Source organism: Pseudonaja textilis, chromosome 2 (assembly GCF_049901715.1).
Source record: "Pseudonaja textilis isolate UNSWEBS1 chromosome 2, rPseTex1.2, whole genome shotgun sequence".
Lineage (NCBI taxonomy): Eukaryota > Metazoa > Chordata > Lepidosauria > Squamata > Elapidae > Pseudonaja > Pseudonaja textilis.
The window spans coordinates 68,681,043-68,707,459 of NC_141991.1; the positions used below are offsets into that span (position 1 = coordinate 68,681,043).

Consider the following 26,417-nt stretch of genomic DNA (forward strand, 5'->3'; position numbering starts at 1 on the left):
CAATCTGTAAACTTCTGCCCTAAACTGATTATAAACACAGTGGCTGAGTACATATAAGAGCTTTAGTATAGTGTGTGAACTATAAATAGAAATATATCCAGGGCATAATTCCACTTAGATTTTAGATAACTATTCAGACCTGTCAGCACTATAGATCTGCTTCTAGAAACATTATGAAAAGAGGTCTCTTGTTATATTTAATAAGAGATTTCACCCATAGAAATATGAATTGTTACAACATGGCTACTGAATTTATTGGCCTTTTTTCAATGTTAGTCTAGATAAAAACATGTGGTTTTCTTTGTAAGAGAAATCTTTATACAAATAAAGCAAGTGCAACTGCAGAAATGATTTATAATACTTGTTTGTCCCTATTGTTTGGATACAGCACACCTCCTTCCATTCAGAAGGAAGCAAATGGACATACCAACCCAGCATTCAAATTGAAAACTCCACAAGGACAGAGAAAGGTAATTTGAAATGACTAATTTGTAATAAAACCTCTGTTGAGCCATGCTCTGATTCTTCAGCATTTTAAAATACACCATCAAATGAAATACCTTAGTTGGAAAACTAATTTTCTTGTTAGAACATAACAAGAAACTTGTTCTGTATGTTGGTTCCCATTATCTCTGAACTAGACCATTTTGGGATCTCCAACCATTTTTAATCTCACTGCAAATCATTATTTATATATTTATTTATTATTTGTTTATTTACGTTGTACTTGAGGCAATGTAAGTAGGGGATTTGTCATTTTACTCTTACAGCAATGCCCCAGGGGAAGGCTGGTTTGAAATATAATACCTGACTCAGTTGCTCAGTGGGTCAAGTGGAGGCTTCCAAGCTCACCCTCTTAACCACTATACTATAATGCCTCTTAATTTTGTTCTATTTTAAAGTTGCAAATTGTATTTATTGAAAATATTTCTAATAAGGGACGTGTATAGATTATATTTTAAATGTACTCTTCCAAGTGCTGGAGCCTATAAAAATAAGGACACAAGAATGAACAGAAAAATCCATATATACATATACGTACACACACACACACACACACACACACACACACACACACTTACTAGGCCAGGACATAAAATATATTGGCAGCATTTGATAGCACTCATTCAAGAAAGATACTTGGAAAATAAAACCACAGTGATTACTGTAAACTTATTTGATCTCTATGAGTCTTTGCCAGAGTACGGAAAAGGTAAAGATAAAATAAGTTTGACTCACGGTGACTTAATGGACACATTCTTCAAGGAGTTGTTTGGAGTTGTTCTTTGACTTCCAATTCTCGCTTATAACCATGCAAATCCCTTGAGGTCCCCCAATTAAGTATGAACTAAGTCTGCCCTAAGTTGTTTTGAGCCCAGACTGGGTCAGTTTGGTGCTGTCCCCTACTGAAGCCAGAAAAAAATTGGTTGTCAATCGATCACCCTAAGTAATAAAGTAGAAATGCCATCTTCCTCTTTGTTTGATTTGCTTGTAGATTACTGATATACAGAATGCACTCCCAAAATCTGAAGTGCTGTACTGCGAGCCACCTGCAGAGCTCAAGAGACAGGGGCAGCCACCACCCCCGGCTTTTCCAGCTAACTATACAAAGAAACCCCCCTTTCTAGAACATCGTACCGAGAAGAAGCATTTACCAAAACGAACTCCACCAAGCAGGCCCGCACCTCTACCTCCAAACATCATGGTTCAGCAGGTGAGGAATTTATATACCTATGAAATCCTCTTTATCAACAACTCTGTGTAAGCTGTACAGGTGTTTTAAAACCAGCAAAATTCAAACTACTACATTTGATATTTGCTAGCAAATGTTTTCTAATGTAACTTTAGAAGTATCTGCTTCAATTTGCATTGTATTATTGGGCCATATATTTTTCTCAACACAGATATAAACTGTGTATCATTTGGGTGTGTCTTATATATCAGATAGACTGTCACTTGTACTGGCATGACTTGGCCTATAAGGGGAGCACTCATAGTTCTTTTGTGTAAGCAAGTATTGACAGGAAGAATATATAGGATTATGTAGGGTTTTTGACTGAGCAAGGGAGCATAGTGGTTGATGTAATAATATACTGAAAGTAATTCAGGACCCAGCATTACTGTAAGAGAGGCATTTATTGTCAGGAGAATGGTTTTGTTTGTATATATCAGAATGAGAGAATTAAGCTTTTAAAAAAAGATTCCCATCAATAAATGATAAAGGAGTTGCATTTTTGTATTTTGATGGGATTACTGCCAAAGTTTAGTAGGGTAATATATTGGGACCTGAGAGCTACAGAAAGGGAAAGTGAGGAGCTCCTCACAGCCCACATTTCTCTTTACTGCCCTTTCCACTTCATCTCAAACAGGTTGAAATTGGTTGGCAAAACCAATAAGGTTGAAATGACAGCACCACCTTGTGTCAAAATGAATTTCCCTTCCAATCTCTTCTCTGCCTAGAACATCTCCTCATTTTAGTGGCCTGATGGTGTAACAGGACTTTTTTTATTTTTAGCTTGGCATAATGTATAGTTGGTTTAGTAAACCCTGTGTTTCAGATTTGTAACTTAGCTTGTGGGTGAACCAAGCCATGCCTAGGCCCTAACAGGCTACAATTGTTATCCCTTGAAACCAAAAGTGCCCAACTTTTCCTGAATCTAATTGTGCAAATGCATCATAGATGTGTGGACGTGACAATTATGATACTTAGATTCGGAATCTGTTTGATCCAATTTATCTACCACAACCGGAGTCTGTCATGAGACTGCAGTGAAGAGAGAACTGTGAGACTGATGCAGCTTGCACAAAATCCTGTTATTGTATTTCATACTAACTGATGTTTCTGCACTTTCTGCAAGATAAGTCCCATATATAGCACATTGCACTAATCTAGACAACTAATTGCTAGAGCATACGCATAGTAATAGAGAGGCAGTGCCATGGGCATATAGGTAAATCCAGTGATAAAATGGGCCTTTCAGAGCAAAAGAACAATGACTCCGTATTACAGATTCTTAAAACCACACCCATACTTTTTCATATTGATTCTAGACTCTGAGTTCTGCTTTTTATATGGGAAATCAGCAGCAGTTGAGGAGGGGTGTGTGAGCCATGGGTGGGCAGGCAGGCAGGCAGACAGACAGATGAATAGCAATAGCACTTATATACCACTTCACAGTGCTTTACAGCTCTCTGAGAGGTTTACAGTATCAGTATATTGCCCCCAACAATCTTGAGTCCTCATTTTACTGACCTCATAAGGATGGAAGACTGAACCAACCTTGAGCTGGTCCTGGCAGTGAGAATGTAGAGTCATCCTGTAATACTGCATTCTAACCACTACACCACAATGGCTCTTAATAAACACCAATACACACACAGACACAGAAAAAGTATGGTGGGAAGAATTTATGTTGCTCCTTTATGTATGTCTTCCAAAAATGCAAATAAATGCACAATTTTATTTTGTTGTATAATATTTGTATATGTCATAAAGCATGAAAAGGAAGAGCAGAATATAATTACCTTAAATTGGCCTTTGCAAATTTGGTGGCCTCCATTTGTATTCATTGCCACCCGGAAATTCTGAAGTTGCAACACTACCACACTTGGGCAGTTTCAAGTTGGAGGATATACCTTAAATCATGAATAAGTAATGTTTTTTCTGCCTAATCAATTTGCTTTTCATTCTGAGCTCTTGTAATGTTCTTCATACGACATTATTAATAGATACCTATTTATCTATCCAGTTCTAAGGTCTGTATTATGTTTATTCTCTCTTTGTCTCTGTCTCTGTCTCTCTGTCTCTGTCTCTGTCTTTCTCTCTCTCTCTCTCTCTCTCTGTCTGTCTCTGTCTTTCTGTCTCTCTTTCTCTCTGTCTTTGTCTTTCTCTTTCTCCTGTCACAAAAACTGAAGAATGTTTACTTTTTTCCCTAGGATTCTTCCAGACTAAGACCACCTCAGAGAGCGCTTCCGGCAAATCCAGTCTCTTCAGGCAACAGGACAGTGAATACAGGAGCAGTACCATCCTATGGTACTTCAAGGAATACAGAAATACATGCGGTCTTGGCAGAGGTGAGCTATAAAATGGTAACAAGGATATATAAATAAAAGATAAAAGGGAAAAAAATAACACTCGAGTGTTGTGTGATATTTTTCCTGTTTTGAAATATTCAACTGGATACCCGATAGCAATTTTTTTCCCTTTTTTGGGGAAAGGGCAGAAAGATAAGCTGATTTAAGAAAAGAATAGTAAAGATAGTCACATAATTTTAGCATGATATTTTCCAGGGGTAGAGAAGCCTAACACTAAAATTCAGCAAGAGATGAATTTTAAAATGACAGATGCAAAAACCTTGAGGCAATGAAATGTCACTGGAAAATTCTCAAGGCTCCAGATAAGCCTTTTGTGGGAGACTACTTAGTTCTTGGATGTCACAAAAAAAGTATTATCTATTCAATTGGCTTCATGAAAAGAACCCTTTATTATAAATTCTGAATTAAAAGGTGAGAACAACACATTCAATTTGGCTCAGGAATGACTGGGAAACAACAGTCACGAATCTCCTGGGAGATGAGATGTGATTGGATCCAGGCAGTGGTAAATACATCTCTGAAGAATTCCTAATGATCCCCCTGGCGCTTAAAGAGGCAGTGGTTTGTCCCCTGCTCAAGTAGCCTTGCCTGAATCCAGTGGTACTGGAAAATGTCTGGTTTCCAATTCTTCTATTTAGAGAAGATCGATGGAAAATGATGAGTTTACAGCTCATGTATGCCAGAGTAATGTTGGTTGAAGATATGAATATGTGTATACTTTGTATGTGGGTAAAACCAATGTTGTTGACTGGGAACTCATATGATTTGCAGTGAATGCCCAACTGATAGAGTGAGGAGCAGGGATCTTACAATTACTATATCAAAGATTAAGGTTGAGGGGCAGAATTGAGTGAATTATTGTAATGTACAATGGTCAGCAGTTAGTGCAAGTAGGTACATTTATGTACTTGGCTAGAAAGTTTACTAAATAAGGAAAAATGCAAAAGTTTTGGAGAATGCAAATCCTGACAGAAACCTAATGGGTAACAGATGGTCTAAGAGAATATTGTTAGAAGGAACCTTGGAGGTCTTCTAGTCCAACCCCTGCTAAGAACAACATATTTGTATGGTCAGCGATCAGTGCAAACATGAAGTAGAGAAAGCATATTAGATTGAGATGCAATGCATATTTAGTAGCCATTCTATTTTATTGCATTCAGCAGAGCTACAGTATGTGGATTAGGCCATAAAGCACTTATGATAAGAAGTGACATGGCATTTAAAATGTTTGTATGTTGGAAATATCCCTCTCCATCATTCCACCTAAATGCAAATATATCTCTAGTTTCTCCTACCCTCCTAATTAGTACAAATACTAAAATTCTTTTCTCTTTTGTAGAATCGAGCCATGAGAAATCCTGGAGCAGCAAATCCTCTGAAGTTTAGAAGCTGAAATTTGTCTTATGGTTCTAAAATCTGCATCAATTCCATTTGTTATCACCTGGAATTTTCAAGGGCTTTGCTTCATTTTGTACAAGTCTCAGGCTTAAAAATAACTGAGGCCAATTTCAGAGCAACCTTTAGGAATGGACGTTTATTTTGTAGCATGGGCTGATGCAATTCTCTAGAAAAGGTTTACCTTTCTCCATTACAACATTTGTTTGTTGAAATTGGCATGAAGAAAGAAGCAGAGGACTTAATTACTCCTGCAATTCATTGTTTCAACAATGGACAGATTGATTAATCAACATTGCATAATGGAGCCAATATATCTATCTTTTGATCACTTTCTGGAACAAAATCTGAAGTGTTTTAAAGAAGAAAGAAATGTGATGCCCCACGATCATTTCATTCTGGTGAGGGATCCTCCCAAACTACTTTAGATCGTATAGAAGAGTTTTCCAATTTGAAGAATTTTGCTGTATATGCATTTAAGAGAAGAATTTTCCTTCCCTTTAAGGAATCTTCTTCTTACATATATTTAATCTCTTATGTTCTTCTATGGTGTCAACTGTCAATCCAAAGTTTTTCAGTCCACGCTTTTCAAAATTCAGATATTTTAGCAATGTAAGTGCAGTTAGTCCATATTTTGCCTTGAACTTCCACGATCCTCTGAGGTATACTCAGGTCTATTTGCCTTGGAATTGTAACAAGTACTGACCAGCTATGAAGGGTGTTTTTGTGATGGCAAATGTTTCCCTTCAACCTTTATGGTCTTGGCATCATTTCTTCTTAGCTATTATTTGCTTCAGATGTCTTACCTATCTCTGAAATGAAGCTTTGGGAAGTAATTGCTGAGCTTTCCTCAAGTGTTATGATGTAATTTCAACAGAAAGTGAAGAATGAAAAGATGTTTCTAATACAGCATCCATCTGTATTTCAAAAGAAAATATGTTGAAGGAAGTTCATAACCCTTTTATATGAGGAGGGAAGTGGGCTGTTTTAGAGGGGACTAAAATAGAGAAGAAAATGACAAAAAATAGGCTGGATTTTATCATGCATGAGGCAGGGCAGGATTTTTTTCTGTTTTTTCTGTAGATAAGATAGGGTAGGTTTTAAAAGCTGTATTATGCCTATTTTAGGTAACTTTAGAGTTTATTTATTGTCCAGTCTTGAAATGATAGGAACCAACATTTTGCGGTACAGTTGGAGAAGGTGCAAAAAAGAGACTTTTAAAAATTCTTTTGTTCTGAGGGATGTAGCAAACCCTCGTCCCAATATCCCATGGTGTGCTGAAGCTGGCTTGCCTGGTTCACAAGAGCCAATTGTTAAAATTTTCTTGAATTTTGTGAGCTGATGAGCTACTGTGCCTACAGTACACACCGATCATCATTTAACCAGCACATCACTACTCATTTCTCACCTACCAGGAGATCCTCATGGGTTTTGCTGTATGGACTTTACCTTCAAAAGGACAAAAATGATGATATTATCCAGGGTTCACACAGTGTTTTTGTCACTGTTGTCCCACTCTGCTTAAGGTAGTTTTTTAAAACGTATTTATCTTTCATATATACGCTGGGCTTATTCATTTAAAACATTTGAAAACTGTCCTTAATATAACTAGTGACTTTTTATACTTTCTAATTTGGCACTGGCATAAAGAATACAGCAAATTTGTAATAAGAACAAAGTCATCAGATAAGGTACCACAATAACCTGTATAATATCATTATAATGGAGAATTTCCTGATTAAAATGCAAAGCAGAGCTATATATAAGTGTCCCATTGATCAGTGTTTATGTAAGGATGTTACTCATCCCACATTTGAAGTTTTATAAGTTTCTCATTCAAATTTATTAGGGGATACCTAATGATCCAGTTTAATTCGATGTCCACCACAGTTCACGAAGCTCAAAATAGGCTTTTTGCCTCATGGTGCTAGTTGAGCTGTTGATAAATGTCTATTGTTTTTCTAACTGTGCTCCAAAAGTTGTCTTTGCACTTTAAACAACCTTGAATTCTAATGATGCAATTGTAACACTGAGGCATATTTGAGGCTTCACAAATGTTCTCAGGTTTTAAGTGGTGCTTCCTTTATCCTGTGTGGATTTTTTTTTCCAGTTTGCTTTGCAATATGTTGGTGCTAAAGAAGTGCTGTTTGGTTTCTGATGACGTAAAATTGCCATGGTTAGTCTAGGTGTAGAGCCACAGTGCATATAGTATTAAGTGTTTTTAAAACTGGCTCCAATTGTAACTAAGCATCTGAACTGTGGCAGAGTATAATCCAGTTATCCCACATGTTAGTTCAAGACTCCATACCAAAATCTAAAATTATGTTCCTGAAAATATGGACATTAGCTGCTTTTGATTAATGTTGGGCTTATCAAATAGTATTTTAATTGCATACTACATTGCCAGAGTACAAAGTAATATTGTATGTTTATGTTTCGTACTGAATATTTGTAGCTACAAGAAGAGCAAATCTTTCCCATGATCTTTCTGTGATGCTCCTTACTTCCTAGCAAAACTGCATAGTTATTTGTAATACGAATGAAGAGTTTTCTAGTCCCTTTAAATTCTTCTGAACGAAGGGGTGTATTTGCAGAAATGTGAACAGTTTCATTCTGTTGGACAAAGCTTGAAACTGTTAAAAGTATTCTGATCATAGAATTTAGTGGGAACTCTAGATCAACCTATTTCCTTATTTTTCATGCCAGAGAGATACAAACGTTAGCATTTCATGCCAAGTTTTATGTAGAAAATTTGATCAAGTAAAAACTAAACACCCCACACACTTTTTGAAAAACATTAAATCTAGAAAGGAAACAAGAGGAACAGAGTTCTGCTCTAACCATGTACTCTTTCCGCTCTACTACCCACTTCCACATCTGCTTATCCAGTATGAACAATAACAGCAAGAGCATCACTTAATCAGTTCTCAGAACAAGTCAAATGCTGAAAATGACTCCAAAACTGCCAACATAAGTTCACGCTCATAACGAACTGCTATGTTTTGCTTTAACTAAACTCTTGAACCAAACAACTCTTTTGCTCCATGTTTGCAATAGCTGAAATGATCATTTTTAAAGCCAAAGTTATTTTGTGCATTCTTATGTATATGTTTCAAACCCACACCAATCTAGCAACTCTTTAACAATAGGAAAGTATCTAGAAAGTGCAGCCATCATACAGTTATTCTTGGTCCTTTAAAAGAGGATAGATAAATGTTCAATATGATCACTATAATGTCATTCAAAATTATGGTTGCAGGAGTTGAAACCTTGCTGTAGCCATATCATCCAGGAGACATATAATGACTGCCTTAATGAAATATAAACACATCCTACATTCTCAGTCCTGCATAATCTGAAAATCTGTTTCCAAAACTTTGCAGAATCCTATTTAAAAATCCTTTACTGAGAGCCATGGCAGGTGAAGACATAAAAAATCAGATTCTTAATTTAGCACTGCTTCAAGTAAATATGCACAATCCTGCCATTTCTTCCACTAACCTTTATTTGGCCTATTTCACATTGTTTCAAGGTGTCTCTGTTTCCAAAAATATTTTACAGCCAATTTTTTACAGCAATCTTTTTAATCAGATTGCTAGTTCTTAAGAGTGACTTCCTCCTGAGTTCTAAAATTGGCATATTTCTCCCTTCTCACTGGTGCAGGAATACAACTGTGAAGGTAGAGGGAGAAGTCCCTCTACCTTCTGGGGATAACAGACATTTCCTTGTGTGATAATGGGAACTGTGCTCCTACTGTTACTGCATGATGGAGGGAATTTTGGTACATCTCGTAACGGTGTTCTAGAGCAGGGTTCCCCAGCCCCCAGTCTGTGGATCTACGCTGGTCTGAGCCTCACAAACAAGCAAAGACCCATCCGTGGGATGCAGGCAGCATGCAAATCCACTCCTCCAGTCCATGGAAAAACCTCTCTCCATGGAACTGGTCCCTGGTTCCCAATAGTTTGTGGGCCACTGCCTTTTCCGATACAGGAAATGACAGCCTCAATTACAGTATATGCCTTAATACTGATAATACTTCACGTAGTTGTTTTTTCATATGCATGCCATAGATTGGAAGAAAAATGTTACATGTGGCTATAGTTCAATACTCATTGAATCAGATTGTGCTCCTAAAATCCTGTGGAGTTTATTTCCAAGCGTAATAAACACTAGAGCTGTGCAGTGCTTTGGATTCAAAGGCAAAAGGCAAGATCAGGACTCACCAAATTGGGGGAGGGAGGGAGGGAAAGGCAAACATGTTTCCAAGCCATGCAATATCTGGAGGTGATCATTGCTGCTTGATCACAGGAAAATATATATTTGATTAAATGAGTTCCAAAGTGCCCTTTTTGCCTTTAGAACTGAAGTACCGTATAATCTTAGACTGCACTGTAACAATTTCCACACAGAATGTTTTGAAGAAGCCTTTTTTTAAACCATGTCTCAACTTTGTTTTGGAGTTTACAGTATGATTTTTGTGCACCTATACAAATTGTACACCTATACAAATACTTGAACAATGCAGTTTGTTGTGCCTTTTGCCTAGATATACTGAATAAATTTTGTGGTTGCTATTTGTGTACATACAAGTCATAAATTATTGCATGGGGATTGATACAATTAAAGAGGTAGAGGTTACTGTTATTTAAACCAATAGCCCTCATTGCTGGAGAACTAGAAAATACAGTTTTCTTCTATTTGAATTCAATCCAGGAAACAATGTGGCTTTACTTATGTAGTTTCCTTGGATAAAACATGAATCCTGGTGAATCAGGCACAGACCCACCTAATGAAGTATTCTGTACTACACAGTGGCCAACTGGATGAATTAGGGAAACTCAAAAGTTCAGAGAGCAACATCCCTCTTCTACAGGCCCTTCCCAAATTTATGCCTACGATCCAGGAGGTACTAAACAGCCATCAGTACAGAAGTGTTTTGTCACTGTTTTCTTCAAGGGTGATTTCTGAGTTTTGGGGATGAACTAAAGTTTGCCAGCTTTGTGCTGTCTTTTCCCCACAATGACATTTTTAAACCCCACGGCCATCAAATCAGTTAGATTGAAATATGGGAGTTTTTTTTTCTTCCTTTTGTTTGCAGACCACTCAGAGAGTAAATCTCAGATACAGGAGAGTTTCTCCAAATGTGATACCGTACCTTTTAGTTATATTGGATTGCAACTCTCCTTCTCCCATAAAACAAGGCTAATTTGGGAAAAGATGTTAAAGGAGAATAAAAACTAGCAAATGAAACAGAATACCAGCTTTGGAAGTTCATAAGAACGATATGTTCTTCCACACGAAAGGAGTTGTGCTAAAAGTCTTATGAATGAGACAAGAACAAGTTTCAGTCATTTATAAAGTCATTTGCAAAATTCAATTATACAATTATCTAATTGTAAAATACATTCATTGGCAACAAAGCTTTACAAGATTTGCTTGACAGTTGTTGGTTGTGGTTTTTTTTTTGTAGTTTTGGAAATTGTAGTACCTGTGAAACAAACCTTCACTGTAATGAAAGCCAAACCAGAGTGGCTGGGTTTATATACATTAAACAAAATCTACATTATGGCTTAGCATAAGAAATAGACACAAAAAGCTTTTTTCTGATGCCAGCAGGGCACAACAGCCCTTAATACCAGATCATTGCATCTAACCCCCCAGAAAGCTTCAAATATATCATTTTCCATCCCCAAGTGAATGTAGAACCTTAATTTTGAGAACTTTATTATTTTTTTTACAGTACCTACCTACTTACGTATCTATTCACCCATCTTCCTTCCCATTGATCTACAGGTTCCAAAACCAAGAAATAACATTTTGCACTGAAAATAAAGTAGCAAATATAAGTATAGAAGAGAATGACTATTTATATGAAGTGAAACTGCAAGTAGGGGAAATTTGGGAGGGGTCAGGTTTTTTTAAAATCCCATCTTTTATTATTATTTTTTATAATTAAGGCGATGAAGATACCTAATACAGAAAGTCCTTGATTTATCACAATTGAGCTCAAAATTTCCATTGCTGAGCAAGACCATTTTTAAGTGAGTTGCCCTATTTTACGTCCTTTCTTGTCACAATTGTTAGGTGAACCATTGCCATTATTAAGTTAGTCACAGTTATTTAATTAACCTGGCTTCCCTATTGATTTTGCTTGTCAGAAGATTGCCAAGGATGATTACGTGACTCTGGGACACTGCAACCATCATAAATACATACGACTGAATTTTGATCACATGACCATGGGGATGCGAAAAATAGGCATAGCTCACTTTTCTCAGTGCCGTTGTAACTCTGGCCCCTAAGCAAATGGTTGTAAATTGAGGACTACCTACACTCCTTCCTCCTCCTATTTTGCCCACAACAATCTAAGGTGAGTTGGGCTAAGAGAGAATAACTGACCCAAAGCCACCCAGCTGGCTTTCAAATGCAGGAAAGAGAAGGGCAACAACCCATTACAAGGCACATTTGCACTACACTCTCACAAAAAGAAAAAAATACAATTTTACAAAAAAAAAAGTGTTCAGAGAAAACTTTTGGTTTAGCACTTTCATAGAACCATCCCATGAACTATGCATTGATGGAACTCCTCCAAAAAACCTCATGATGGTATTCCTCTTAAAAGTTACATGTGCTCTTGTGATCCCTGCAGTTGTATCTGTTGCATTATAAAATAGTCTTCTTTTATAAATGAGAATTATATTCTGCTGTTGACCAATAGCCAAGTACAGAGAACTATATAGAAGGGGTGCTTGGTGCTCTCTGAGCTTGCTTGTTTTCTTGCAGATGTTTCATTACCCTAACTAGATAACATCATCAGTGCTACTAATGATGTTACTTAGGGTAATGAAACATCTGCAAGAAAAGCAAGCTCAGAGAGCACCAAGGACCCTCATTTCAAGCCTGAGCTACAAATATACTCCTTTATTGGAACTATGTATGAGCTTGTTTTGTCTACTTTTCTGACTTTACAATAATCAGTATAGGCTCATTAATTTAGAAGCATAGAGACAAGACTCAAAACAGCCTGAAATATTTATCCAGAAGCTTTTTGTAATGAAGTATACTTTCAAACTTGACGAAATTTAGTTTGTAAATTTTGCAGTTGATACAACAAATAGTTAACTCAAGCCAGTCGTCCTATGTGAATCTTCACAAGCACAGACAATGGTAACACTTTAGAACATCTTGGTCATCCAGGCTAAAAAGACTTTCATTAACCAGTAATATAGCATATTTGGGGTGGGTAGTGATAATTATCATAGGCAGTTAAGCCTCTAACTCATTCACTTGATATAACTAAATATTATTAATTACTTCTGACGGTTTTGATCCCAGTTTACACTTTCTGTGATCATAACTGAGTTCTAAATTATAGAAATTACCCAATTTCCCCCAAATATCTACAAAATATAATCTACAAAACAAAGCATTATCACAATTACATTATAATTCATATTTATGGAAAATGAAAGATAACTGCTGCTATATCTGAACATCTAATAGTATCAGTAAAATTAATTAAAATAGGGAAAGCACCAAAATACATTAAAATCCAATATTCAAGAAAAGGGCTGTAGGGCAATTTTTTGAGACTGCACCCTTTCATTGACACGACTGAAAGTTCTGGATGTCTTGGGCAATATTACAATCTGGAGGGAAATGTAGCTCTTTATTTTACCATATTTTCAAAAATGACTTGAGTATTCCTAGCTAGAAAAAATAGACATGCTTTCTTTTGAAGCTTCAAATTCTTTACACACTTCAATGAATACAGCTTTTTCTCGTGAAGAGAGGGGAAGAGTGAGAAAGATCTGGAAGAAACAATGCCACTTCTTCCAAAGGCAGAGGGAATAGGCCCATGTTTGACACAAATATAATCACCACTGCTATTGATTCTAGAATGTGCAAAATATAGTGCCATTGCCAAGGATGAAAAGAGCAGAAGCAGAAATGTGGATGTAGTTGTGTTGAAGTTGGTTGCTGTTTTCAAAAGGCACATATGGTGATGCTTCATTTACATTCTTCCAGATGCTTGCATGTTTTTATACTGTTTGGCCCATTACTCAAAGAAATAGAAATATTAAATTAGGTTTCAACTGAAGATCATGAATACTTTGGGTTTGTTATTATCCTTGGTGTCTGGATTATCCAGCTCTATTAAAGTATTCTTGTCATCCTTAATTGCTGGCGTCTCGTTAGAAGTCTGGAATGTTTGTGGCAGATTCTTCAAACTGACATCCATATCCTTGAAAGCATGGAGTAAAAACACTCCTAAAATGATGGTAAGAAATCCACATACTGTCCCGGTAATGTCTGCTACAGACATGGTGACCCACTCTTTAAAGAGGATAACTGAAGTTGTGATGACAACAGTGGTGAAGAGCACATAGTAAATGGGAAACACCATAGAGGTGTTGAAGATGTCCAGAGCTTTATTGAGGTAGTTGATCTGAGTAGCTATAGAAACCACTAATGTGAAGACAAGAATCCAGGTCAATGGGTTTTGTAGAACAGGCAGGTGAGTGAAAAAACTCTTGATGGCAATGCCAAGCCCTTTTACAGAAGAGACGGAGAAAGCCCCAATCACAGAACAGATGGAGAGGTAGATGAGAATATTGGTCTGGCCATAACGTGGTGCTAGGAAACAAATCAGAACTAAGCTGATAACCAAGAGGATGCTGGCATAAACAAGAAAACCTGGAAGAAATATAAAAAAAAGATGATAAATCGTGGCATTTTTATTCAAGACAGAATGCAATGCTTAACACAAGCATTGGCCAGTACAATAAATGGATGGGTAGAACAACAGCACTGCATTGTTTTTAGGAACTTAAATCAATCAATCAGTTTATTGTAAGGAATGGGCATCCTCCTACACATGCAAGAACAAGATATAAGTACAGAAAAACAAAGCTTTTAAGGACACAAGCCTATATGGCCCTAGAAAATGTGGAGGATAAACCTAGGAGACAGATACGAATATCAATCCTTTCTTTCTGGCTGCAGACCACTAAAGTTGTGAGGATTAATGAAATATTCCAATTATTGAATTTGGGACTACTTTGCAATTGATCATACAACTCTAAGGATAAGATTCAGTGAAAGGCAGGCATATATGCTCTGTATGCCTATTTTCTCTGAAAGGCTGCACTCCAAAAACTGTTTTCCTGTATCTCATCTTGAAGTCCATTTTTTAAAGTAAAATTTATATTAATTCAAAATGAAATGTAAAACAAAATTGACAACAGGACACGAGAGTTTCATAAACTTTTCTCCCTGGGAAAGAGGAGTGAGACAATTGGCACTGCCCATGGGATGCCACTGAACCCAAATCATGGCAACTTCATGGAAGATTCACCCTTGTGCAAGACTCTTTTACAATCATCACATTACTGCCCCTAGGAAACTGGTTCAGATGTGATAACATTCCAACTAAGCACAACACACCTTCATTCCTTTGCTACCTTATTTCATAAGTTTACCTGGTTCCTTCAGTTTTGAAAGCAATTCTCCTAAAGTGGTGATTTCCTCTTCTTCTGGAGCATGTATCACAAGAACGGTGCTACCCACAATGCTCAGCATGCATCCAAGTTTGCCTAGCAAGTTCAGCCGTTCTCCAAGCAAATAAGAGGACAAAATGGCACTAGGCACAACAGACAAATACAGAAATACAGCCTTTATTCTTCCTGTTACGCTTGTAAGTTACTGATAACAAACATAAAGTCCTCTGTATTCTATTAATTGACTTAGATTAAAGTCACTGAAACACAAAACTAATCTGCAAGATCAATTTTGAGAGGGGAAAAAATAAACAGGACTTAAGTACATATCTGGCTATTGGTATATTAGCACAAGATTAGAAATCTCTTTTCTTCTGGCAAGTCAGATCACATTATTAACACCTAGACTTAGAATAAATGTAGGAGAAAAGAGCAAAATAAAAGGAAGTCACCTTATAAGCACACTAAGTGCCCCGAGTGGTGTAACAATAGTTGCAGCTGCAAAGGCATATGCGGCAAAGTTGGCGGCCTCTCCTGCAGCCACTGAGCAAACAGGCACCAGGGAGAAAAAGAAAAAAGAACAGGTGAATTACAATTATTACTATTTAGGTTCTCACTGGCCCGCAATTCCACTCCGTTCTACACCATTGTCTTAGTAAGAAAATGTTAAAGCTTAGAAACTCTAAGCAAAAGGTTATCTGTCCGGATAGTCCATGACTTATGGCTATTGGTTCAGAGATCGTTACGATAATGCTGAATGAAGGAACTTAGGACCTGTGCCTAAATTTATGACATTGAAGGATGTCCTTCATTGTCACTCAGTCAAAATTCAGGCACTGGCAGCCCACCTGCGCTTATGATCACAGGGTACCATAACTCCCTCCCCCCTTCCCATCCCCCCCTTCCCCCCCATCTATGCCTTTTGGTTCCCTGCTGCTCTCCCCATCTGGCTCCCACTGCTGACAAGGAATGCCTGCCCTCCTGGCTCCTTTGTGCTGTGAAAAAGGAAGGAAAGCCTAAGGCAGCCCCTGAACCGTTGCAGCAAACTAAAATGCTCCTTTGCAAAGAGCTCCTGGGGTGGGGGTGGGGGTGGGGGCTGAGGCTGGCTTTGCACTGTGAAAAAAGGGGGAAAGAAGAGCCTAAATCAGCTTAAAGCAGGCTGCAACATCTTGTCAGTAGTGGAAGCAAGAAGACAGCAAAGATTAGCTGGGGTTGTAAAGATCTTGGGAGTGCAGGGTGGCAAGGTTGACCGGGACTGGGCTGGGATAGTCTTTCCAGAGCATGGCAAGCACTCCCAGAGTTGCACAGTTCTGGGGCTGTTTGCCAACCCACAAGGCAGGGTGCAGGGCAGCCAAAAGGGCAGTATGTGTGTGTGTGGGGCGGTGAGATAGGTGGGTGGAGGAGTTTTTATTTTATTTTTTATTTAGTCAAAAGCTTATAATAAAATAGAAATAAGAATAAACACAAGTTTGAATGTAAGAAATAGGAACTAATAATTGGGGACAATAGCACAGGGACGGTAGGCACGATGGTGTGCTTATGCACGCCCCTTACAGACCTCTTAGGAATGGGGTAAGGTCGATGGAGGTTAGTTTGAGGGTAAAAGAGTGGGGGTTTGAGCAGGTGACAACAGAATCAAGTAGTGAGTTCCAGACACTGACCATTCTGTTGCTGAAATCATACTTCCTGCAATCAAGTTTGGAGTGGTTAACATTAAGTTTACATCTGTTGTGTGCTCTTGTGTTGTGGATCCTTACTGATGTTAATGGGTTGCCGGGGTGAGTATTTGGCTAATGACTGATAAAATTTGGTTAAATATGGGAACTGGGATTGCCAGGTGGCTGGTTGCTAAGGAATGTGGTCACGTGACATCTATTATAGTCAAATCGTTCAGTGATCAAAATTCCGGTCCCAACTGTGGTAATAAATTGAGGATTATCTGCACAACACTCTTTGAAAACAATAAGGTTCCAACAAAATGTCCCCCAAGTTTTCCAATAGATCAGGATCCAAGTCTTTGTCAATATCTCTTTGTAAATAAGAAAAGGAATCCAAATTATTAAGCAAATGATGGTATTCTCAACTTACAATGCAATAATCAATGATTTAAAACAGTAGCTTCCAGAGGACCAATATAGCCAAAAACAAAACAAAACATTTTGTACTGTATTCAAAATATATTTTGGCATATACATTTGCAGGGACTGAAGTTGCCTGCAAATATTTCCTGCTTCCAGTCCACCAAAGCTCACACCATTATAAATTTGTCAGTTGCTGAAGTTCTATATGGCATATCGCTGGCTCTGACCAGCAAATGTCTCTTCTTGAAGACAGAATCATTTAAATTCCTCAACATTCCTACGTTACAGTGATAAGATCTGGAAAAAAAATTTCCACAGGCTTCAGCGTAACCTCTCAGTGCAAAGAGTCCTTTAAGCACAAAAGGTTATTTACTGAATTCAAGCATAAACTCTTTCAAGTACAAAAAGGCCAAAAAAAAAAAAAAAGTTGTAGAAACAATTTCTGTAACTGTAGCATGTAAAATAATCTTTTTGACCCAGGGAAACACAGAGGGATTAAGTCCTTAGTAATCACTGAGGTTAAATATTTGATCAGATACCCAGGCCTGGCTAAATATAATCGTACTTACTGGTTAGCAAACCAGCCCACCACAGCCAGTCTCTTAGATAGCCATGACCTCCATCTCCTGAGGAAATAAAAAGGATATATTTAGAGGGGCATTTTGTAAAAATCTTCCATACAAAATAAAACAGAATGCTACAATACTTAAACATAAAAGAGAGAAAGAAACAACAGCCTAGATTGAAGGGGAAAAAAACAGTTGACCTACAAGCCACAACATATATATGCTCAATGACTTTTAAATGCCTTTCAATAAAGAAAAGCAAATAGTACCTGAACTGGCAGGCCCTTAAAATCCCTCCCACATACACACACCTCTTGTGTGCATGGGCTGAACTCTCATGGCTTAACATTTCTGAAATTAGCTGCTGTAACCTTATGCTCTGACTTGAATATTTTATCTATAAGCCATAGTGTACATTGTTACAGACTTGTTTTTCAACATTTTCTCCAGAAATATATTATGCTAGAGGAAGTATTGTTACTCTATGAGGCAGGACTGGATTATTAGTCCACTTGGACCTATGCTGTGAAGACTGACTAGTAGCATCGCTCTAAAGTTTCAGGTTGAGTATTTAAAATAGCCAACATAGGATGAATACAATATGATACCTGAAGGGGTCTTCAGAAGCCAGAAGGTATTAATTACTTCTCCAACCTGGAACCTGACCACTGTGTTTTCTAACAACTATTATTCCCAGTCAGCATATCCTTGATTATACTGGCTCTGAATTTTTATGAGAGTTGAATTCCAATACGACCATGCTTAGAAAAAGCTGGCTTAAATGCCACTAGAGTTCTTTTCCAGAAAACAGATTTTTCTGTCTCCTCTTTTAAGTCAACAAATCCATACCAGCCCTGATGCCTCCTTTCTCCACTAGTCGACGTAGTCCTTTCTTCTTGACAATGACACTGGTGCCAATGAGAAAACTTGAAAAGATGGCCAAGGCCAAGCCAATGTAAAAGCCATATTTGTCTTCAATTTGTACCATCCAGTTGGAACTTAAATTAACATTTGTATGGGGTGAAACTGGAGAACTGACATTCTTTATGATTTGGCAAACAGCATGATGTTTCAGGCAAGCCAGAGTGATCAGAGAGCCTAAGCAAGACAAGGAAATGTGGGGGAGAAGAAAAGATTAGAAATTAAGACATTAATAACTATCAGCCCACATGTCTTTAATTTTGCATGCAATCTCCTAGATTATATTATTGTTAGGAATTTTTCTTTCTTCATTTGGATTTTTGCATGAAGAGTGGCATTTAATTAGCAAAACTCTGAGGTTAAAAGTATACATTCTAAATCTAGGCAAGGAGAAGAATTGAGAAACAGTGGCATCCAGAGGCCTTAAAACACCACTTTATAATAACCTACAATCTGGAGGTACTGTATCTTTCTTGCAAATATTTTCAAGGTTTATTTCAGTCTTGAAATTCAGCTGAGATGAGACTGTGTATTTAGACACTTATTGCTTCTTGGGTTTTTTTAATTACATATTTCTAAGACTATGACATTATTACTGTAAACCATTGTCCTTCCAATGCATGTTCTCACATTTGACTTGCTCTGCAATAAATTAGTATTTGAAAATGGCCTTTGACCATCTCTACTCTTTAAAAGGTTCCCTGATTGTAAGATTATTTACAGGAACCTTCAACGCATACACATCGAATTAGTACATATTCAATTAACTATTTCAGTGTTTCCCCGAGGAAAAGCTTGTCTCCATTTTATAAGGTGGAAATAATGAGAAGATAATATTTTTTCACAAGTTCTGAGCTATCTCATTGTCTATTCTAAGTTGAAGTGGTGTGGTTATCAGAAAATGGGGGGGGGGGGCTGTTTGAAGATTTTCCACAGATCCTCATCAGCTGCTCTGTATGAAAAATGAAAAAACAAATTTAAAGTACACTATTGTGCACATGGAAATTTAATTGGGGAAGCCATGAAACATTATCTAGCAATGGTACAAGTAATATTTATGCATGATGAGTATAACTATTTTAAATAATTGATTTTATTATATTTATACTTAGGTTTCAAGAGCTAATTATTTCTTCTCAACTACCTCATCTTCAAAGCGGCCTGAGAAATAGCAACTCATCTGAAATCAGTTACAGATAAATTTATATATGGAGAATAAAGGTGGGTTTTCTAAACTTTCTCAGAGTACAATATGCTTTGAATCTTTCCCCTTTCTCTTCAGGTCTGAATGTGAGTCACCTGTAAGTATGAATATGGATATATATACTCTAGGACAGGAGCAGGAGTGTCAAACTCAATGTCATGGAGGGCTGCATCAGGGTTGAGTTTGACCTCAGGGGTGGGGGACGACATTGCCAGGATGGGCATTACTCGTGTCAGGGGCACCTGTGATGCCAGGGTGGAGCTGGGGGGATTCTATTGTCTCCAGCAGAAGAAGGCAAGACCAGGGAGAGCGCCAAAGGCAGAAGCCTGTCCACAATATTTAAATGCCTCATTCTTTCTACATACCCCAGTAATTGCTTAGTCTGAGAGCTTCCTGCTGTAAGAGAATGTAGGCATGCCCACCATTATACTGTACCTTATCTATCATTGCCGAAACTATGGATCCATGTCTAACGTAAGACTACTGAACTATCAGAAAGACAGACTGAGGCAGATTGTTTTTTAGAATTGTCACATGTTAGGACTGTCTCTCCCTCCCCCCCACACCCCAACAATCTGATTTCATTTATACAACAAAATTGCCTAAACTATCATAAAGTGTTTCTCATGAGAAGAGATGCACGTCTTAAAGTTAATTAATGTTCTTAATGAAGAAGTAAAATATAGTGAGTGAACAAAATCTAGGAAGGTTAATAGTTTCAACTAAAGCTTCCCAAGTGCACCTGCAGGCGCCAAGTGATTTTTTTTTCCACTCAAGATATGTAATGAGTAGATTTTTTTTCCTCAGATAATATAACCTTTTCTGTCTCTTTGCCCATCACAGCCCTCTTCCCAGCCATTCAAGGTATTTCTTTAAAGGCCTTCCGGCCATGGGTCCAGGTTTCCCTGTCTTATCCCAGTTATATTGGCCCATCCCAGCCAATCAGGCAGGGCCACTAAAGAACTTTGACTGACAGGGTCCAGGAAGAGGTCCTTCTCTGCCATTGCCCCAATCCATTCTGCCCCTTAAGGTGAGGCTGGCCCTTAACTTTCTGGCAGAGGTGGTCTTCAGCAGGTTCTGACCAGTTCTGGAGAACCGGTAACGGAAATTTTGAATAGTTCAGAGAACCAGCAAACACCACCTCTGATTGGAGATTTGACAATATCCTTTCCCTGCCACTCCCACCAAGCCACGCCCACAGAACCGGTAGTAAAAAAAATTGAATCCCCTCACTGCTTTCTGGTATTCTAGAACAACATTAAAATCTGGATCTTCCAATTGACATGGGGACAGAAAAGTAATATGCAATTCTGGGATTCGTTTGTGGCTTTAAGGGCATTCCCTCCATCTTTTTTACTCCGTCCTTTAACTTTGTTAATTTTATTTATTTTTTTGGTATGGATTTTATGGGGGGTTTTATTCTGTAAACCACCCACAGTCACTTCATTAGTGAGATGGGTGGTATATAAATGGGGTTAATAAATATATAAATTCCTGAATCTCGTGGACATTTTGGAATTGCATATTCAGAAATTTTAGTGGGACAGGACATCGAGAAATCGACAGGGCTCCTTGAGGTGCCAGGAGGTGTCTTTTTGTTTGAACCAGACAATACTGGATCAAAACCACCTTCTTAAAAATAAATAGTCTCATTTGTTCTTTCATTTGTTTTTTGTTTTTTTGTTGCTGTTGTTGTTTCTTGTTTGAGTTTTAATAATGAAGTAATATGTATTGAATGGATATGTTCACAAATCAGAAACAGAAGAATATAATTGACAGAATCATTACAAAAAAAAATATTAGCAGCTCTATCTATATTAATGAATTTGCTAAAACTGCTTAAATACAAAAGAAAAGATAATGACCAAATATACTGAGGGAACAGGAAACTCAAACCTGTCTTTTGTCAAATTAAACAGAAAAAAAGAAAATTGCAGCTAAATTATATCGACAGCAATGCAAATATAGCATGGTGGTGTTTAGACCCTGGCACTTTGCCTAATACAGGACAGTCTTTGTGAGCCTGAAAACAAAAAGAGAATTCTTATTAGTTCTGAAGCTACAATACCCTAATGTCATGCAATAGCTAGCCCTTTCTTTCTTCTGTGATAGTTACCCTCAAAAGCAAATAATCAGAAAGAAAGAGGCTGAAAATGGAGAGTTGTTAACTCATACATTTTATTAAGACAGATTCTACTGCACTTTTTGTTAAGAAATTAAGTTCAAAGCCCTCTGAATAGATAGGAATTGAATGTTAGGCCTAGTCCATGTACACAGCAGAAAGAAGTGGTGATAAACCAGAAAGCATACCGTGTTTCTCCAAGAATACGGCCTCCTGCAATAGGAAGTCCCAGCATGTTTTATAGGCATAAAATGGAATTAAGCCCCTCCCCCCAAATTAAGGCCTACATTAAACATGCGAAATGGGGGAGAATGGCGGGGAGGCTTGCCGTTAGGAAGTACTTTTGTTGCATACCCGGATATGGTGCTGCCTGAGTTGACTTCTGCATTGGTGGGGCACTTCGTATCGGGAGACCTTCCGCCACCGTTGCTTTCCCTTCTCCCCATGCTGCCGCGGCATTTAGAGCAATGCCGCGGCATTTGGCGCAGCCACACGCGGCCAGCCAGGGCTCCTCCCTGCAACCAGAGCCCAGCGGAGACACTCAGCTTCATGCGTTCCTGTTGCCGCCTTCCATTCGCCTTCGAAGGCAAAGCCAATTCTAAAAAAAAAAAGCCCTACTACCGGTACGACAAAGCCTCCCCTGCCTGAGAGGCAGCCCAACCCCACGTGGGGAGGCAAATCTCCTGGGGCCGCAGCACAGGATTGGCCCACCCCGGGAGAAGTGCTCAGCCACCATCCCTGCCTTGCGCTGGGCAGAGCGCAAAGAGCTTCGCCTGGGGTGCCCAGCTCAGCTGACAGGTGGGCCCTCCTGTCCGGCAGCAGAGCTCTCACCAAGGCAGCGAGGGCCTCCCTGCCGGGCCCTCTGCTCATCCCGCCAGGGCCGCACCAGAACTGTGTGGGCTGGGCAGAGCCAGGAAAGCAAGCCATGGGGACACGCCCATCTGCCAAGCGAAAGAGCCGGGCCGAGCCGAGCTTGGCTTCCTTCCCAAGTCCCTCCAACCCAGACCCGAAGGGACCACCGGGAGAGGCTGCCTGAGGCAGTGATAGCACCCACCCGTCCACAGACAGGGAGGCAAGGCAACGGAAGTGCTGCTTCCCTGGCCGGCGGGTCCGGCGGAGAAAGCCCAAAGCCACCCGTCCTTTCCATCCCTCGCCCAGCCCATCCCCATCCCCACGCATCTTCAAATCTGCCAGCAGCTCCAAACGCTGCAGCGACACAGGCATCGGTGCTTACTCGGCGGGGCTCAGCTCAGAGGAGAACACGGCACAGGCGTCGCCTTGCCTCCCTGTCCATGGGTGGGTGGGTGCTATCACTGCCTCGGTGCCTCTCCTGGTGGCCACTTCGGGTTCGGGCTGGAAGGACTTGGGAAGGAAACCAAGCTCGGGTTGGCCCAGCTCTTTTGTTTGGCAGGTGGGCGCGCACCCGTGGCTCACTTTCCTGGCTCTGCCCAGCCCACATGGCTCTGATGTGGCCCTGGCGGGATGAGCGGAGGACCCGGCGGGAAGACACTCACTGCCTTGGCGAGAGCTCTGCCATTGGGCAGGAATGGCACCTTGGTGCTTCTCCCGGGGTGGGCCAATCCTGCGCTGCAGCCCCGGGAGATTCGCTTCCCCACATGGGGTTGGGCTGCCCTCTCGGGCAGAGGAGGCTTTGTCATACCGGTAGTAGGGCGTCGTTTTTAAAAGAATTGGCTTTGCCTTCAAAGGCGAAGGGAAGCCAGCAACAGGAGCGCCTGAAGCCGAGTGTCTCCACCGGGCTCCGGTTGCAGGGAGGAGCCCTGGCTGGCCACATGTGGCTGCGCCAAACGCCGCAGCGTTGCTCTAAATGCCATGGCAGCATGGGGAGAAGGGAAAGCAATAGTGGCGGAAGGTCTTCCGATACGAAGTGCCCCACCAATGCCGAGGTCAACATCCAAGCTGTCGCCGTCCACCCGCCCGAGAATGCAAGGGGGGGGGATTAAGTCACCCCCGAAAAGACGGCTTAGCTGTTTTTTCAGGGGTCAAAAAAAATAAATAAGGCTCTGCCTTATTTTGTGAGAAACACGGTATTAAAGAAGCAGAATTTCCTTTCAAACTTTTTTAAAAAAGAATGTCTTATGGAGATTCTCAGTGTTCCAGGCCATGGTTGTCTCAAAGGAAGAAGAAATTGTTCTGAACACTTCTCAGGCAAAGACAACTTTTCAAATCAGGAAACTGAGTCCCTCTGTCTCAGATCTAAGGCTTGTTTGGTAGAGGCAATCAGGTATCCCAATATATTATAGGATATTTTAGTAACTCATACACACCTGTTTGTTTACTTAGGGAACTTGCCTTTCTTCTAAATTTCTGCTAGAAAAATCTCATAATTAATCCATAAACCTGTCAATCATGGGAATTTTTAACTAGATACATGTAATAAGACATACTTCTCAATAAAATCAACAATATATAGTACTGGGAAAGACTAGCAAACTACTGACTCTGGCAAGTGGATTTAGTTTATGGAAACAAGGCTCAACTTTGCTTCTACAAGAATAAATTAAATCTGCATTGGTAATTTAACAACAGAATAGCAAAGATGTATGAGTGAGCAGCAGGATAACGCCTCTCAGTATGCAAATTGGAGAACATTACTGCTCTGAAGAAGTGATTACACATCAATCTGTAGAATTCCCAGGTTACTTTCCTGGATCAGGCTTCTTATAAATCTTTCAGGATCCACTGCCTGAAGAATCTTCTTCCAGAACAAACAGACCCAATTCTTTGCTTAGCAAAATACAGAACAAACTCTATAAAAGAAGCTGAAGAGCTGAGCAGGATTGTGGGAGGATGTTAGGCAATCACACCCTTGCTCCTTTCACCTCCATTTCTAATAAGGTTTGGTTTTCTGGTTTCACGAACTTTGTAGGCTTAGGACAAACAGGAGTGGCTTGATGGGGCTGATTTGTTCCTTATATACTCAAAATCTTTGCTTCCTCTATTTGGCCTTCCCCCAGTTGTATCACAGGAAGATGACCCCACATTCCACTAGCCTGTGTTCCAGTTTTGTCTTGAGAGTTACTCATGAATGTCAAAGATAATATTTTCAAAAGCAATTTGGAGGCAACTTTTCTCCCAATCTTGGGTCTTGTGCGTTTTCACCATGAATTAAATAAAAATACCTGGCTGAATTCTTAGTCCCAAATTAGTAAATATCCCAGTGCAAACTGTTTTACAGCTGAATGCAAAATTAGGAAAGTTCATTTTAAAAAGTCATCTTGCCCTCAGCTAATCCATCTTCCTTTTGATCCAGCAATTATATAATTCTTGGCAGATTAATTTTAAGGAGTATAGACCTCAACTCCCAGAATTCTACTTGGGGAGGTGAAGTCTACACCTCTTAAAAGGCACTAAGGTTGAGAAATACTGAATTATACAGTATGGTTCATTCTTGTTCTCTTTTGGAGGAGAAGGAGAAGTTGAGTGGAAACTTCTGGAATCCAAGAAAACGGATAGCTTCCGATCTCTCCCCACAGAAGAAAGAGCTGTGCCAAAGAGGATGCAAGGAGGGCCAAGTTGGGGTGGGAGGGTGGGGGAGCAGGGATGGAGACCTTACGCATTTTCTGATCAAGGTTTTTTAGAAACCATCTTGCCTTCTTGCATCTGTCCCAGGGACAACAGGTTAAGTCAGATTCGTCGCGAAGGAGGGAGGGGGGAGGAAGGTTTTTCCCACAATCGTTCCTTAGAAGGCAACGCCATGCCGGGAGAATTTGGAGGGGAGGAAAGGTTTTCCGTGAACCTGAGAAATGCAAGTGGATAGGAAAGGGAGCCTCCTCAAAAGCCAACCTGGGGGCCAAACGAGCGCGCTCACTCACCGCTGGCACAGCTCCTGTTTACCCACAGCGGCTCCGGGAGCTCCATGCGCGCTTCGGGGTGAGAAGAATCAGCACATTCCTAAAAGGCAAGCGCGAAGGGGAAATCTGGAGACGGGGCGAGATGCGCGCCCGGGACGAGACCGCTGGTTCGGTTCACTTCACTTCGCTGCCGCCTCCCTCTTTCGCAGTTGGCTCCCTTCGGCCGTCAGCTTCGGAAGGGAGAACGGCCTTCCCTCCCCTCCCTTCTCCTCGCCCCGCCTCGCCTAACCTGCGCGGAGCTTCAAAATTGCCCCCTGGCGAAAGTGGGATCGCACCTGCTGCAGACGGATACGCCGCGTCGCGCCACTCCTCCCTCCTCCTTTTGTGTGGGGCCTCCTTGCGCGTCATAGACCTGTTGTCCTGGACCTACGAACTCCAGGGACTGTGGAGCGGACCACGACCCACACGTGCCCTTGCAGGCACTCCGTGTCTGGCTAGAGTCCTGGGCGCTTTCTTGGTTGGAAATTTCTTAGGCATAAATTCGGGCCCTTAAGCCTATTTTCAAAGGTGGAAAGGCCATCCGTTTTCCCCTTCTGATTTAAACTATTTCTCTTTCTTAAGTTTTGTTCATGCACTGCTTTTTTTTGTTTTGTTTCAGCAAGGTGTGATTTACTGAATGTGAGCATAGTCATATGGGTGATGTTGTTAGTCAAGTAATAAA

The 26,417-nt window shown here is 39.9% G+C and overlaps 2 protein-coding genes across 2 annotated transcripts in view; one reads left to right on the top strand and one right to left on the bottom strand.

Annotated features, from left to right (window-relative positions):
* ADAM19 (ADAM metallopeptidase domain 19) overlaps positions 1-10,079 on the top strand; it is a 63,934-nt gene extending 53,855 nt beyond the window's left edge. The window contains exons 20-23 of the mRNA XM_026696672.2: positions 389-470; positions 1,496-1,714; positions 3,937-4,074; positions 5,435-10,079. Of these exons, the coding sequence (XP_026552457.2) occupies positions 389-470; positions 1,496-1,714; positions 3,937-4,074; positions 5,435-5,488 (493 nt within the window). The 3' untranslated portion in view covers positions 5,489-10,079. The remainder of the gene's footprint in view (positions 1-388; positions 471-1,495; positions 1,715-3,936; positions 4,075-5,434) is intronic.
* A 749-nt stretch (positions 10,080-10,828) lies between these two features.
* NIPAL4 (NIPA like domain containing 4) lies at positions 10,829-25,979 on the bottom strand. The gene is made up of 6 exons (XM_026696673.2): positions 25,718-25,979; positions 18,487-18,735; positions 17,641-17,697; positions 15,443-15,533; positions 14,973-15,133; positions 10,829-14,187 (listed from the first exon to the last, which is right to left on the bottom strand). Exons 1-6 carry the CDS (start codon positions 25,761-25,763, stop codon positions 13,583-13,585), a joined length of 1,209 nt encoding a protein of 402 aa, XP_026552458.2. The 5' UTR covers positions 25,764-25,979; the 3' UTR covers positions 10,829-13,582.
* Positions 25,980-26,417: the final 438 nt, after the last annotated feature.

Excerpts from the sequence above, each read along its gene's own strand:
- NIPAL4 (XM_026696673.2), bottom strand. The coding sequence starts at position 25,763 with ATGGAGCTCCCGGAGCCGCTGTGGGTAAACAGGAGCTGTGCCAGCG. Across the intron at positions 15,534-17,640 it reads GTGGGCTGGTTTGCTAACCA|TGGCTGCAGGAGAGGCCGCC; the intron begins GTAAGTACGATT and ends CTGTTTGCTCAG. Across the intron at positions 14,188-14,972 it reads TTCAAAACTGAAGGAACCAG|GTTTTCTTGTTTATGCCAGC; the intron begins GTAAACTTATGA and ends TATTTCTTCCAG.